The sequence below is a fragment of the Mus musculus genome, chromosome 2 (assembly GCF_000001635.26).
Source record: "Mus musculus strain C57BL/6J chromosome 2, GRCm38.p6 C57BL/6J".
In the NCBI taxonomy this organism is placed as follows: domain Eukaryota; kingdom Metazoa; phylum Chordata; class Mammalia; order Rodentia; family Muridae; genus Mus; species Mus musculus.
The window spans coordinates 112,779,589-112,794,806 of NC_000068.7; the positions used below are offsets into that span (position 1 = coordinate 112,779,589).

The following is a 15,218-nucleotide window of genomic DNA, read 5'->3' on the forward strand; positions in this document are numbered from 1 at the left end:
GGCACTCTTGAGGCCATTTACAATGGTATGGCCAAAAATCAGATTAGCCATGTTTGGGCCAAGCTGAGGAACATGGAAGCCTCTTTTTGGAAGGCTTTTAAAACAAAACATATACAAAGATCTCTCTGTCTCTCTGTCTTTCTGTCTCTTTCCCTCCCTGTCTCTGTCTTTCTCTGTTTCTCTTTCTCTCTGTCATTTCCTCACTTAGAAAGTGGTCCACTGAGGAAACTACTTTGGCGTTAGCTAAAAGTAATCTAGAGAGAAGCTTATTAGGAAATACCAGACCCAGATGAAGAAACTAGACTCAGGGCTTCTCTGGAGTTCTCAACTCAGGCTCTTCAAAGCTGCTGTCAGGAAGCTCTGTCACTTACATGCATTTCGGGAGCACAGCGGCCCAATAGATCTATAAGCGCTGAATAAAATGACATAATTGCATTGCCCATATGCACAATCTCTTCCTCCTCTCCATCATCCTGTGTGCTGCAGAGAAAGAACCAACATGGGGAAGGCATGTGAGAGACTGCTTTGCTTAGTGGCAGGCACTGCTTAAACAGAACGCCTCACTCTGGTTCAACAAACTTTCCCTCACAACTCTTCCTTTCAGGAGCTGGTGAAGTTGTTTTATTCACTAAACTCAAAGGGGCCAAATATTTTTTCACAACAGCTCCAGGATCCTATGAACCTTGAAACGTGAATTTAGATGTTATCTACTATTCTTCCTCTTTGAATGTACACAGAAAGCCAGCTGGACAAGAAGTCAGGACAGCTGTATTAACATCCTAGCTCTGAGGTTAATGAGCTATATTACTTCAGGTCTTAGTTTTATCTCATGTTATATAAGAATGTTGAGACAAATATATTTTGAGCTCTCTCTGGTCTACTAAGTCACCTCTCAGAACTGATGATGTAGGGGAAATGAAAAACCAACTGGCTGGAGAGTCAACCCTGCTGGTGTGCACACATTCTCTATTCTATGCAGCATAGACTAGATAAAGAAAGACAAATGACTACTGGACATGGTAGGGGGAAAGTAACAAGGCAATGATAGACTATACCCACTAGACTCTGAACCTTTAAATTCCACAACCAATCTGGAAGGACTCCAAATGCTCAAAACACTTCCCCGAGCAGTCCTCCTGAGGCCTCAGTGGTTTGCCAGCTGTGCCCAGTGGTCTAAAGAAATGGAAGAAACTGCAACTGCCCCCCTCAGCTCTCTCTGGACAAGCCAAAATAATCATGGGCCTGACAAAGTGATTTTAAGCATTTGAACCACCATAAAACATCTGCTCTTTCTACCAGGCAAAGTTATGGATCCCACCCTAGCGGTTCACCAACTGGCAGTATTTGCCAGCCCACCAACTGCACACGCGCTGGACTAAAATTCACTTACACTTCTGTCTTGTAACCCTGGGAAGGGAGGTCGAGGGCAGGGTTCTCTGAGATCTTAATAGCACCCTGCATAGCCGCCAGCAGTCCGTTGCCTCCTTCACCCCTCAGAGCTGGGCCGAAGCACTCGGGACGTCTGATGAGCAGTTTGACCACAACGCTGGCATTTTCTTCCACACTTTCGCCTGAGGGAGAGAGAGGCCTGGTGTCCTTCCCTCTGGAAAGGACAACCTGGAAGTTATTTGTAGCTGATGTGCGGGGAGAGCAGTGTTTCATTTGCTTTTCCACCTATTAATGTGATGAGGAAATACTGATGAAGGAAAGGTGACCTCTGATAAATGAGGCCAGATCTATTCATTATAGAATTGACCGTTATGGAATGGAATTTTCCTCTTCAGCTCAGGATTTTTTTTTTTTTTTTTTAACCTCAGGGATGACCCTACCATGTTGAGGCCACAGATACCACTCAATCTCCTGCTAACAAGTTCATTTACAAGTGACTCGCAGACAAAAGAGCTTCATATCTTAACACTTGGCCTCCTTCCTTGAATAGTAAGAAGATAACTAAGCTATCACGCCTCAGCTGATCTGGGGAAGTGATAACAAAGTTCTTTACCCAATGATTCTCTTGGAGTTAAGTACATATCCCAGGACAATCTGAATTCAGAGGGCTGATTTCATGATATCAGAAGTCATTGATCATGATGAAGAATCTGCTGGATAAAATTTTCTAGTAATAGCTCTGAGAAAAGGGGCAGGGCAGAGCTCTCTATGCTGTCTTTGCATTTCTCTTTGGAGGAGGCAAGCATGAGCTGCCAGTGACAAAGGAAAAGGCACAGTTAGGACGGGAGAGCTGTAGAGTCTCAGAACTGTTTACATTCCAAAGCAGTGTTACAGCTTGTCTAAGCAATTTATTAAACATACCCTCTTTCCTGGGTGAAATCTTAATTTATGTTTGAGAATGTGATCCCTGAGCCAGACTCGAATGCATGTTTTTTAAAATGCACATTACATAAAGCCTAAAAATAGCTTTTCTTCAAAACCATTAAGTATTTCTTGGGTGGTGAACTGTATTAGAGAGTGAGCATTTGGATAGCTATGGAGTTTTCTCTTTTCTTTTTGTTTTTTCAAGACAGGATTATTCTTTGTAGCCCTGGTTGTCCCGAAGTTGCTTTGTAGACCAGGATGGCCTCAAACTCACATGGATCTGCCTGTCTCCGCCTCCCAAATGCTGGAATTAAAGGTGCACACAACTGGCTAGCTATGGAGTTATTAAGTCCTCTGAAGACGATCTGACATCGTCACAGTCTAACACAATAACCATCCATCTCACAGTTTCCACAGGTGTGGACTTTGGGAGTGACTAGGCTAGATAGTCCTGGCTTGGGATGCACTTGAAGCTATAGTCTCCAGTTGGTTTCAGCTGCCGTCTCCTGGTGACTTGTCTGTAGCTGGGGGACCAGCTTCTAAGTTCACGATGTGGCTGTTCTCATGATGCCTCAATTGCTTGTTGGATGGCAGATTCAGGCCTCCGTTCCTTACCATGTTGGCCTCTTTGGAGCAGTGCTTGGGCATCCTCATGAAATGGCCTCTGGCTTCCCACAGACCAAGAGGACAGGGCTGAATCTTCAGTCCCTGGAACAGTCTGGTTACATATGCGCATCCTGCAGTATTTTAGTCATTAAAAGGGGTTTACTAACCCTAGCTCATACTTATAGGAAGAAGATTTAGGCTTCTCACTCTGGAGGGAGGAATACCAGATAATTTATAGACATATTTTAAAAATATCTGGGCAGTTTAAATTTTGCTTCATGAAAATTTTGTCTTATTTGGAATAATTAAGGCTGAGCACATAGCTTGGGGCAGGGTACTTGGTCGGCTTCTTCATAGCCCTGGGATTCTCTAGTACTACAATTAGGGATATAAAAATGGGAGCTCTTGTGGGATTGTAAAAATGTTTTAGAATTATGTTCACTTGATCCAGAATTTTTCACTAAACTGAATTTAAACAGCTCATCACTGTTCACTAGTTGTCATACAGCTCATTTCTTCATGGAGCGTTGAGAGAAGTTGTGAAGATGTTTGCCATCTACGAGCTAGGTACAGAAGCATATGTCTGTAATCCTAGGACCAGGAGGTCGAGTCAAGTTCAAGTCCAGCCTGGAATGCACAGTGAGATTCTTTCTCAAAACAAAGAAGTTCTAGTCAAGTCTCACCCAGTATACAATATCCAAGAAGCATAACCCATGCACATACCGGCAGTATTAATTAGGTTACAAGGGCTAAATAAAAAACAAAAAACAAAAAACAGTATCTGTAGGGAAAAGTGGTGGGGGTATGGGTGGAATTGGACAGGAAAATTGATTTGATCAAAATGCATTGTGTACATGTATGAAATTCTCAAATATTAAATATAAATATATTTAAAAGAGAATAGCATGCCAATTTATCTGATAGTCTCTATATATCCTGATACAGTTTACTTGCAGGAGGGAGATTTCAGTATAACTACCAGAAGGAGTGACGTATTCATAAACAAATACTCTTAGACACAGATGTATTGCATGTCATAACTTTCAAATATTTCTAGCCTGTAATTATTAGCAGGCAATATGCATATATGTCCTTTGAAATGATAAGAGCCAAAATGAAGGGGAAAAACCTTATTAATAAGGCTGACCCAAAGACTGCACGTTGATGTGTTTAGCTCATACTGAAAATGCTTGCAGGCCAGCACAGTTTCTAATCAGCATGCTGTCTTCAGCTCAGCTCATCCCAGAGCAATTAGCACCATAGAGTTTGTGGGACACAGACACACCAGAAGCAGAAGCTGAGGAATCAGAGTTGGACTCTGAGATTACATCTAAGTTCATTTGCCCAATTAGCCCCTTTTTGATCCAAATCTCTTCTCTTCACAATTTAGCTAATTAGGTTGACTCTGAGAACTGACCCAGGAAGCTATTCCCTGATTATTTTAGTTCGGACATATGTTGGGGATGCAAATGTCCTCTCCGAGAGGAAGAGGACAGGATCCAACCACCGAGGCTGGTTAGACAGGGGATTGAGAAGAAGAATTTCCAAAGGCTTCCTGGAATAGTGGGGCCAGAAGAGTGTAAGTCTACTCTGGGGAAGCCAAATGCTGACCCTCAGTGTATTTGTCAAGGTAGAAAGAACATTTTGAGGTAAATGGTTTTTGGTCCAAGAGCATCCCACAATATTTTTTTTTTCTGGAGTTCCAAAATAAGAAATGAGATTAGCAACTGTGTGAATGCCCAAAGTTCCTTTCATCAAAGGCTCTCAACTCAGTATTGATAATGCCATGACTTTCTTTCTAACATGTCTGAGCAGTTGGATGGAAATGGAAATGATTCTCTTCATTTTATGTCAGTAAAGGTGTCAGACTCCAGGGACAATTAATAGAGCCTTGCTGATCTCATCTCCAACTTATTACCCTTTCTCACTCCCTATGTTCTAACTACGCTTCTGTTATTAAGTTTGTTTGTCAGCAATGCTTGCTTTCTTCCCATTCTCTTGTCATAAATTCTTGACTTGGGGAACTCTATGAAATTCTTCAGGAGTATCTTAAAACACAAGAGCCCCAGAAATGTGGTCATCTCAAACACTGGAACCTTTTTTTATCTGGTTTTCTCACTAACCTGCACACTTTTTTAATTGGCATTTTATTCATTTACATTTCAAATGTTATCCCTTTTCCTGGTTTCCCCTCTGGAAACCCCCTATCCCATCCTCCCTTCCCCTGCTTCTATGAGGGTGTTCCACCACCCACCCACCCACCCACTTCCACCTCCTCACCCTGGCATTCCCCTACACTGGGGCATTGAGCCTGACAAGGCCATCCTCTGCTACATATGCAGCTGGAGCCATGGGTCCCTCCATATGTACTCTTTGGTTGGTGGTTTAGTCCCTAGGAGCTCTGGGGTGGGGGTGGGGGGCTGGATGGTTGATATTGTTCTTCCCATGGGGTTGCAAACCCCTTCAGCTCCTTCAGTCTTTTCTCTTAACTCCTTCATTTGGGATCCCGTGCTCAGTCCAATGGTAGGCTGCCAGCAGCCGCGTCTATATTTGTCAGGCTCTGTCAGAGCTTCTCAGGAGACAGCTCTATCAGGTTCCTGTCAGGAGGCACTTGTTGACATCCACAATAGTGTCTGGGTTTGGTGTCTGTATATGGGATGGATCCCCAGGTGGGGCAGTCTCTGTATGGCCTTTCCTTCAGTCTCTGCTCCACACTTTGTCTACCTTGAGTATTTTGTTCCCCTTCTAAGAAGTACTGAAGCATCCACACTTTGGTCTTCCTTCTTCTTGAATTTCATGTGGTCTGTGAATTGTATCTTGGGTATTCCAAGCCTTTGGGATAATATTCACTTATCAGTGTGTTCTTTTGTGACTGGGTTACCTCACTCAGGATGCTATTTTCTAGTTCCATCCATTTGCCTAAGAATTTCATGAATTCATTGTTTTTAAGCTGAGTAGTATTCCATTGTGTAAATGTACCTCAATTTTTGTATCTATTCCTGTGTTGAAGGACATCTGGGTTCTTTCCAGCTTCTGCCTATTATAAACATGTTGGAGCATCTTTTGGATATATGCTCAGGAATGGTACAGCTGGGTCCTCAGGTAGTACTATGTTCAATATTCTGAGGAACCACCAGACTGAGTTTCATGGTGGTTGTACCAGCTTGCAATCCCACCAGCAATGGAGGAGTGTTCCTCTTTCTCCACATCCCTGCCAGGATCTGCTGTCACCTGAGTTTTTGATCTTAGCCCTTCTGACTTGTGTGAGGTGGAATCTCAGGGTTGTTTTGATTTGTGTTTCCCTGATGACTAAGGATGTTGAATATTTCTTTAGGTGCTGCTCAGCCCTTCTAACCTGTACATTTTATAAGGACAAAGTAATATGTCTGTATTATCTGATCCTGTGTGCTCACAGTTTTGCTAATGTTTGACACATAATAAGCAATCAAAAATAGTTATTGTTTATTTTTTAAGTGCTTAGAATTTAACCCAGAGTCTGTGCATGTTAGGCAAGTATTCTACTCTGAACTTCACCATCATCTACAAAAGAGTTTTTTTCAAGATAAATTTACATAGTGTAATCTTGGCTGTTGTAGAACTAGTTCTGTAGATCAGGCTGTCCTTGAACTTGCAGTGATCAGCCTGCCTCTGTGCCCCTTGTTCCCCATGTCCCTAGTCTTATAATTAAAGGCATGTATCATCACTGCCCAGCTAAGCGTTCTTGAATAAATGAGTAGATTTCACTCAAGGGAGAGGCTTGAAATGATTTCAGGGAAAATCCTGGCTATCACTGTATTATCAGACCATTGTCAGCTTCTATTTGCAAGAACCTAAGTTGTGCATATTCTCAGATTTCAACTAGTCCTAGGGAAAAGAGATATCCCTTAGGAGTGAGAGAGCACACGGGGTTCATTAAGAGTCTAGAAATACCTTGTTTAGTTAACAGAGTATCACAAGGTAGGGGTGTTAACTGAGACAGAAAACATGTTTTTCAGTAAATGCCACTTTTGGTATCATTCCAGGGGACTTGTCCAAACCAAATCATTACAGGTACTGAAGACATCACTTCCCCTCCTGTTCTGAGAAGGAGGAGTTAGGCATCTGTTTGTAAACTACTGTGATAAGACAAGAGCAAGCCAGAGAGGGTTATCTGATTATCTCATTGATTCAAACTATCATTTTTACCTTCTAGCCACTGATCTAAGAACAATGGACCATCTCTTACCAACCTAGTTGGTAGTTATCTCCTGAGTACTTAGTGACATTGTTTACCCTTCTACAATAGTCCTTTATTGTTGGTGTTATTTTTGAGACTTTGTTGGATCTTTCCAGTTATATTGTAAATTTCAGAACAAAAGCCATATATTATATATTTTTGTCCCAACCACCCTTGGTCTTTAGTATTGGTCATGAGAAAATTTAATAAATGCTTTCTGACTCTATGAATGTATAGAGTGAACAGGATGACTCTCAAGCACCTAGATCTTGTATGAGCATTAAATCCAAGATGCCATTTTGTACTCTTGACCCTAGTAGGTATAGGCATTCTAAGGAGATGCAGGGTCCATCAGCATGACCTCTCTACAAACTCTTAAGGGGGGCATGATATAATTATGTGATCACAAAAGTGAAGAAATTAAAAGAGATACAACTGTTCCTTTACCAAGATGTTATTTAACACTGTCTTCTCTATTCGTTCCTACACTGACTTTATCAAATTCTGGAAAACACCATCTTTCTTGGCATAGCCACATGTAGGTGTGCCACTATATGTGTGGGTGTGGCGAGTTATGAAACCCTTAGCAATGATTCTAGATACCTTCCTAACAATTTTAATCATAATTGCCCTGTTTTTTGCTTTGAGTTGGAAGACACATAACTTCTAGAACACATTTCATTACTTCTTACAGCCCCTTACATGGTCTTCGCATGCTACATGACAGATCTGTGCATTATGGCTGCTGATGGGGTCTCAGCCTGGGGCAGCAGCTTCCAAGAACTAGGAAATAACTGTATTTCTCACAAGAATGTCAATAACCTAATAAAGAAGTGGCTCAAATACAAAGCTCAGAATATCTTCCCCTCTTGCGGCCTGGTATGAGATCTTCTCCTTCTTAGTTCTGACATTAGAAAGTGATTGGTCATGGACAAATCTGTGTCTGGCTACAGAGTTTGCCATTTTTAGGTACATAGAAACTTCATTTCTTGCAGAATTAAACACAACCCAAGGCTTTTATTCAAAGCAATCAAAAGACAGTGAATACCATAGAGAAAAGGATCTGCTTTAAGAAATTATTTTATATTGAAATCCTATTTAGGAAGGTTATATCAAATATTAAGATATTCCATTAAAGTAATATTGAAGTCCCCCAATTGTATCATTTGGTATCAAAGGGTTTAAAATATTTTAAAAAGTATAACTAAACAATATAATTATTCTTTTTCCTTCCCTTCCTTTCTTACCCCTCTCCTTTTCCCAAGAGACTGTGTCACTCAGAGTGGCCTCACAATTGAAATCCTCCTGCCTCAGCCTCCTGAGTACTAGAATTATGGCACATCTGGCTATGCCACAGTTTTTGACAAACCATTCATCATGCTTATCAGGGAGCTGGCTCTGGACTATTCTTGCTTGTGTTTCCATGTCCTTCTACTGATACAACTTTGAGGCAAAACATTTAATCTCTTTAAGCTTTCAGGGCTTATTTTTAAGACCATGAAGACAACTGTACCTACAGCTATGGTGCAAATGCATGTATGCTGCCAAATTCAAAACTTGAATCCTAATTCTCAATGTAATAGTGTTTAAAGGTGGGACCTCTGGGAATGGTTAGCGCATCGGTGTGGCCATTATGAATAGGGGCAGCATTTTTATAACTGAGTTCCAGAGAACCTTGCTACTTCAGCTATGCTATTTATTATTATAGTGAGTAAACATCACTATACTGTAGGAGGAGAAGGGTTGAGAACCAAAGAACATTTTATAGCCAATAATCTTTTTTTTTTAAATTTTCATTTGTTTTTTTTTGATTAATCATTTTATTCATTTCATTTCAAATGATATCCCCCTTCACAAGCCACCCATCCCATCCCCTCCCCTCTCTCCTCCTCCCTTTTGCCTCTGTGAGGATGTTCTTATAACTACCTATCCACTCCCGGTTCCCTGTCCTGGTATTCCTCTACACTGCGGCATGGAGCTTTCTCAGGACCAAGGGCCTCTCTGGAACATGTCCAACTAGGCCATCCTCTGCTACATATGTATCTGGAGCCATGGCTCCCTCCATGTATATTCTTTGGTTGGTGGTTTAGTCCCTGGAGCTCTGGGTGGTCCATTTTGCTGATATTGTTCTTTTTGTAGGGTTGCAATCTCCTTCAGCTCCTTCAGTCCTTCCCCTATATCTTCCACTGGGGTCCCCGGGCTCAGTTTGATGCTTGGCTGTGAGTATCTGCATCTGTACTGGTCAGGTGCTGGTAGAACCTCTCAGGGAACAGCCATTCCAGGCTGTACTTCCCGTTGGCAGGTTCTTCTTGGCGTCAGTAATAGTGTGGGGGTTTGGTGTCTGCAGATGTAATGGCTCCCTAGGTGGGACAGTCTCTGAATGTCCTTTATTCAGTCTTTGTTCCATTTTTTTGTCCCTATCTTTCCTTTGGAAAGGAACATTTCTGGGTTAAAATATTTGAGATGTATGGGTAGCCCAATTTCTCAACTGGGGATTGTGCCTATCTACTGGAGGTGGTCTCTACAGGCTGTCTCTCCCCTTTGTTGGGTATTTTGACTAAAGTCATCACCATTGGGTCCTAGGAGCCTATTGCTTCCATGGAGTCTGGAACTTTCTAGTGGCTACCCCCAGTATAGCAAATAATCTTACACTGATATAGATCTTTGTGTAGTGATACATATTGAGGTTATATTTCCTTACAATGATATAGATCTTTGCATATTGATACAAAATTTGAGGTTGTTTTTGCTACCACATATGATGCATACATTGTTTCAACTCTTATTGAGGCGTTGTGCCTAGATGATTCTTAATAATATAATGTAAAGTATAGTTCTCTTTAAAGCTGCTATTACAAACTGTTTAGGATAATTAAGAAATGCAAGTTAATAGTCAGGCAGTCATGGTCATGTTAGATATTAGTCTAATTTATCACAAAATATGTTGCTTAGATAGTAAATAGCTAAGATCAAACAAAGTTTGCCTATTCAGATATTCTATGAATAGATAGAAGGTCTTCAAAAACCTCAGACACATACAGAGTATGGCATTTAAAGTTATTTTATTAAAAGATCTTTTTCAATAATAAGGTATACTCCTGGCAGTACCCCAGTCTTCTTCAAAGAAGATGATAAGCATTGGAGAACCTTCATATGGAGTTTGCCTCAAATGTGGCAAGCTGCCACTTGGCAGAAAACTACTCTTGTTTCAACTGTAGACAAAATGATGTCCAAAATGGGCAAAAATAATTTAGGAAAGTTGCCTTCTGATCCCTATCAAGACAGAGTAAGGAGTCCTTTATAATTCAAGTTTAAAAAATATAGGTATGTCCAATGTACTGGGCCAGAAGGCTGAAGATGCTCCAGTATTTTAGAAAAATTCTGGGGGACTGTTCAGGTACCCAACTTTCTCTGTCTTTACTATAGTTTTGGAACCTGCTCGCCTGTACTTCCTACATACTCATGTAATATTTATTCTTTATTAGGTCTCTGATGGAGTTAAAGATTAGATAGTTATAGTCTCATAGTTAAACTTAAGTTGTTTAGGATTTAAGAAGATGATTTTAGGTCTACAAAAGTGTTTTAGGTTAGTAATACAAGTTATAACAGAAAATGATTTAGGTACACAACTCTGAACTCACCAAGATAGTATAGAGAATATAATACTTTATCCAAAGTTGCCAAATAAAGATGGACTGGACTTTGTGAATGTAAATCTTACCTAATAAGTTTTCATAATTGCTTCATAATTTTTCTCTGTGGATGTCCTTTATTAGTGTAAGAGAAAGAACATTTTATTTGGACAACAGGGGGAAATGTTGGGAGCTGGTCTGCTATGTATTCAAATGCTAAACACTGGCCTCCAAGATCTGGTTGACGAGCAGATCCTCATGTACACAAAGTGATGATATGGAAACTTTGCTCCCCAATGTAAAGCTATGAGTTAAATAAAAGTGCCTACAGCCAATTACTGGGGAGAAGAAAGGTAGACGAGGTTTCAGTTATCAGGCTGGGGATCACAGGTAGGGACTACAAGGAAAAGAAAGAATGAGGGTGAAAGAAGATGGAGAAGACAGGTCTCTATTTGACATGATGGACAAGAGCCTGTGCCTGAGTGAAATGCCCCACTGAAGATTGATAGAAGAAATAACCTGGGGCTCAAACTGCAAGTATTTGGGTAGTGCAGCTGGGAAGTAGACAGTCTAGCCCTAGAAAAAAATAGAATACGGATAAGCCCCCAGTAATTGTGCTAAGTTGATTAAATAAGTCCATAGGAGTCTGCCTTGATTATTGAGGGGCTGGATGGGTCATATCAATAACCAAAAGAGTTTATTAAATCTGTTTCCACCATATGATTAGTCTGCTGGTATTCTGACCTTGGGCTTCTCACTCTATAATCTTTTAGAAAGAAATGTATGTTGTTTTTAACCTAGCCAGTCAATAATATTTTGTCATAATTGCCTGAATAGACCAAGATATTGTAACACTGGATTACTGTGTAATTTAATAGTGAATGTAGATAAAAGTATATTGAACAGTTTGGAATGTGGTAAATATTCAATAATTGCTAGTTTTTATCATCCTCCCCATGTACTACTGTCCACACTATTATTAATCACTATCTTTAACTATGTCTATCATCACCAACTTTGATCATTTTTACAACCTATAATGACCACTATGCCAATTAGAATAGTCTAGCATCACTATCCCCTATTCTCACTCAATAGAACCTAATCTAAACATCCCTACTATATGCTACCACGTATATCATCTTACTATTAGGACATTTCCCATATGCCTGTCATCAATGCAATTATAATCCTCCAAGATCTATCACTATCATCCCAATAAACAGCATTCATTGTCACTATTCTCAATGTCACCTGCCCTGAACACCTCTATCATCACTTACCATCATGACTATTACTTAATGCATTATGAATATCCCATCATCCAAAATCATCAACCATCATTATTCACCATCACTTATCTTAAACTCTTCCATCATTCACCATCATCATTTACCACCACTACCTGAACCTCCTGTATCTTCTACCATTATTTACTGTCAACCACTATGAACACTTCATACTTTCCAAATCCTCCTCCTCCGTCATTCATTGTCATCTACAAAGAACTCCTTCACCCATCATTCACTAAGGCTTATTCGCTTTGAATAGCTTCATCACCTACAATACCATCTATCACCATCCACCATCATTTACTGTGACACACCATGAACATTGATATCATATACCATGGTTCTTTATATCACCTACCTCTTTCACTAATAATCAGAGGATCTTTCTTGTTCAACAGATGCCAGGAAAGTAACCACAGTATCCCTTAAAATACCTTTATATATTAAGGATTTACATGTTGCCCTGAAATCTCAAAAAAATCTATTATTCATCCAATTTCAAATGCTCCAGATCTTGCAGAGATCATGATAAACCATGGTAAATAACACAGCTGTGTTATTTACTTTATTTTGTAACACTGTGATAATCAAGTTTTCTGTGCCCTGTTTCATCTATACCTTAAGAATAACCCTGAGATACACACTATTATTTTTGACACTTTATATATTAAAAAGGCTGAGGTTGGCAGGTTTCATTAACTTGCTTACATTTACATAGCAAGTAAATGATAGAGCTGATGTTGAACTCCAGATATTCTATTTCCCATCTTGAAGTCTTCCATATAAATATGACTGAGAGACTCTTTGTCTTGTAGATATTTAAAACTGTTACTTGAAAAAAATTCTCCATGTAACAATACCCTGAGATAATCTAAACCATTACAGTTACAAATGGTCTGAAGATGAATGCCCCTTCCATCTGTTGATTGAGCTTTTATTTTAATAGTCAAATTAGGGGCATCTATGAGTATTGCACATACAAACATCCTTATTATTTGATCTAAAGTAAGGTAGCTGTGGTTTATGCCAAGCAACTCCTTTCCTCTTTACCTTTAAATCTCTCAGCTAAAAATCTCAGCTTAGTATGTTGTTTTTAACACACTAATATCCATCTATCCATCCATCCATCGTTATCATCATCATTACCATCACCACCATCATCACCACCACTACCATTAGCAGCAGTACAAGTAATTCTTTGTTTGTAATCTCTTTCAAATGTATTTCCTCTCATCTATCTCTATCTTTACCATTATAATTCGATTTAACCTGAGGACAGAATCTGTCAGTAGTACCTGTCACTCTGTCTCCTGTTAGAAAGGTTTCTCAGTTCTCTACACAAAGGGCTGATGCTAAACAGTTCAGCTTGTCATTTATGTTCTCCTTATCATAACCATCGACCTGCCTTTCAAACCTCACCTACCACTGTCCTCCACACAGTCACCTGCTGGAGCGACAGGTCCCAGTTCACTGAGAACAGTGTGCCTTAGTCTCCAGAGCATGTACACGGTGCATTCTTATTGGCTAACCTCTCCTGCCTTTGTTTCTAGAAACTTGACATGTTAGGTTCTTTTCTAATGCTGCCTCCTTCACAGTGTCTTCTCTGATCATCTCATAGGGACACATTTACTCTCTTTATGCTCTTGAGTGCCCACTCCCTGCCTTTACGCCATTTATTTTTTAAAATAGTGATCTCTGTGTACATATACTCCTCTTTAAAAGGCCCTGAATTCCTTTTAAAGTAGAAATTGCCATACTTTGCCCCAAACAAATATAGTGTGTCTAGAGAATTATTGTTATGTGCATGTGTGTTTGGTATGCATGTGTGTATCTGTACTTCATGCATGTCTAGTGCCCACGAGGTCAGAAGAGAAAGTTGGATACCTCAAGACTGGAACTGCCATGTGGAGGCAAATCCTAGTTCTCTGGAAAAGCAGCCAGTGCCCTTAAGCACCGAGAAATCTCTCCAGCCTCAGATCCTGAATTCTTAACACTTTTCCTTTCCTCATTGACTTTTTTCTCCTTTCTTTCTCAATCTTTCATTCTGTCCTGATAAACCAATTCCATGTTAATTCTGGAGTATGATTACTTGGAGAAGAAGTGAAACAGGTTATTCAAGGATATACTAAAACAGGCCTTGAGAGAAGAAAGCAGTCTAGAAAGGCCGAGAAGGGGAGAAGCTTGGGTCTAGTGGCTAGAACCGAGAAATCTAGCTGTAGTGCAATTATAAGTGAATTATGGTTGTAACAAAATCTTGGTTGACAATGTGCTTTTCAAGAAAGTAGTCTACTTGTCTTAAACTATATTGGGCCATCATTCTGGTATGATGAAAGTGTTTTCGTAGAACTGGGGACTCATTACAAACACAAACTCTTGACTTGTGCCAAGAGTAATAGTATTTAAGGCAGTTATGACAATTGCCCCTTGGGATGGAGATACCTTTAATAGCTATTTGTTTATTTTTGAACTTTCAATCCATTTCTTCATCCACCCTCCCACCCACTCATAGACTAGTCTAAAGTCCTGGAGGCACATGTTCATTAACTCTGTAAAATGAGATGAGAGGAGAAGGGGTTTATAGAGAAGTCTAAGCCCATGTCATGAGCTTCTTGCTGGATCTATCACTAGTTTCTCCCGTTGATGCTTGTCTGGCCTGGTGTTTCTTGGGAGTTCTCTTGCCAGTTGCTAATAACATTTAGAATCTATTATACTGAATATTGACAAAAAGCAATGAAGGTGTGCTCTTTTTGTGTCTATGGCCATAATTACCCTACCCTAGGTCTGAGAGGCATGGAGCGCATGGGACTCACTGTTTACGAAGACGGCAAACCTCAGGAAGGACAGGTAGCGCTCCCCTTCGATGGGGTTCCAGCCAACGTCAGGGTAGCCTCTGGCCAGAAGCATGGGGCAGCTCTGAAGGCCACAGCCTGCCAAGTAGGTTACGACCTGCCAAGAACAGAACAAAAGTCAATGTCCGCGTACACTCAGCAGGATGACAGCTACACCCAAAAATACAAATAAACACAAAATGAGAAGAACATAAATTTCAGTAGAGAAAATTTGATCCCATTGAGCAAGCCCCAGTAAAAAGAATTGAAGCTAAGCACCATGGAAAATAGGATAGTTGTTTCTTAAAAAAATAATAAAAATATAGAATTC

At 40.2% G+C, this 15,218-nt stretch overlaps 1 protein-coding gene across 9 annotated transcripts in view; it reads right to left on the reverse strand.

Moving 5' to 3' along the window:
- Ryr3 (ryanodine receptor 3) overlaps positions 1–15,218 on the reverse strand; it is a 586,052-nt gene that overhangs the window by 148,235 nt on the left and 422,599 nt on the right. For all 9 annotated transcript variants that reach the window (XR_003951556.1, XM_017316705.2, XM_017316711.2 and 6 more), the window contains 3 exons: positions 14,870–15,005; positions 1,391–1,571; positions 372–480 (listed from right to left, as the gene is read on the reverse strand). Coding sequence is in view for 8 of the 9 variants with exons in the window: in XM_017316705.2 (XP_017172194.1) it covers positions 372–480; positions 1,391–1,571; positions 14,870–15,005 (426 nt within the window). In the remaining variant the exon portion in view is untranslated. The remainder of the gene's footprint in view (positions 1–371; positions 481–1,390; positions 1,572–14,869; positions 15,006–15,218) is intronic.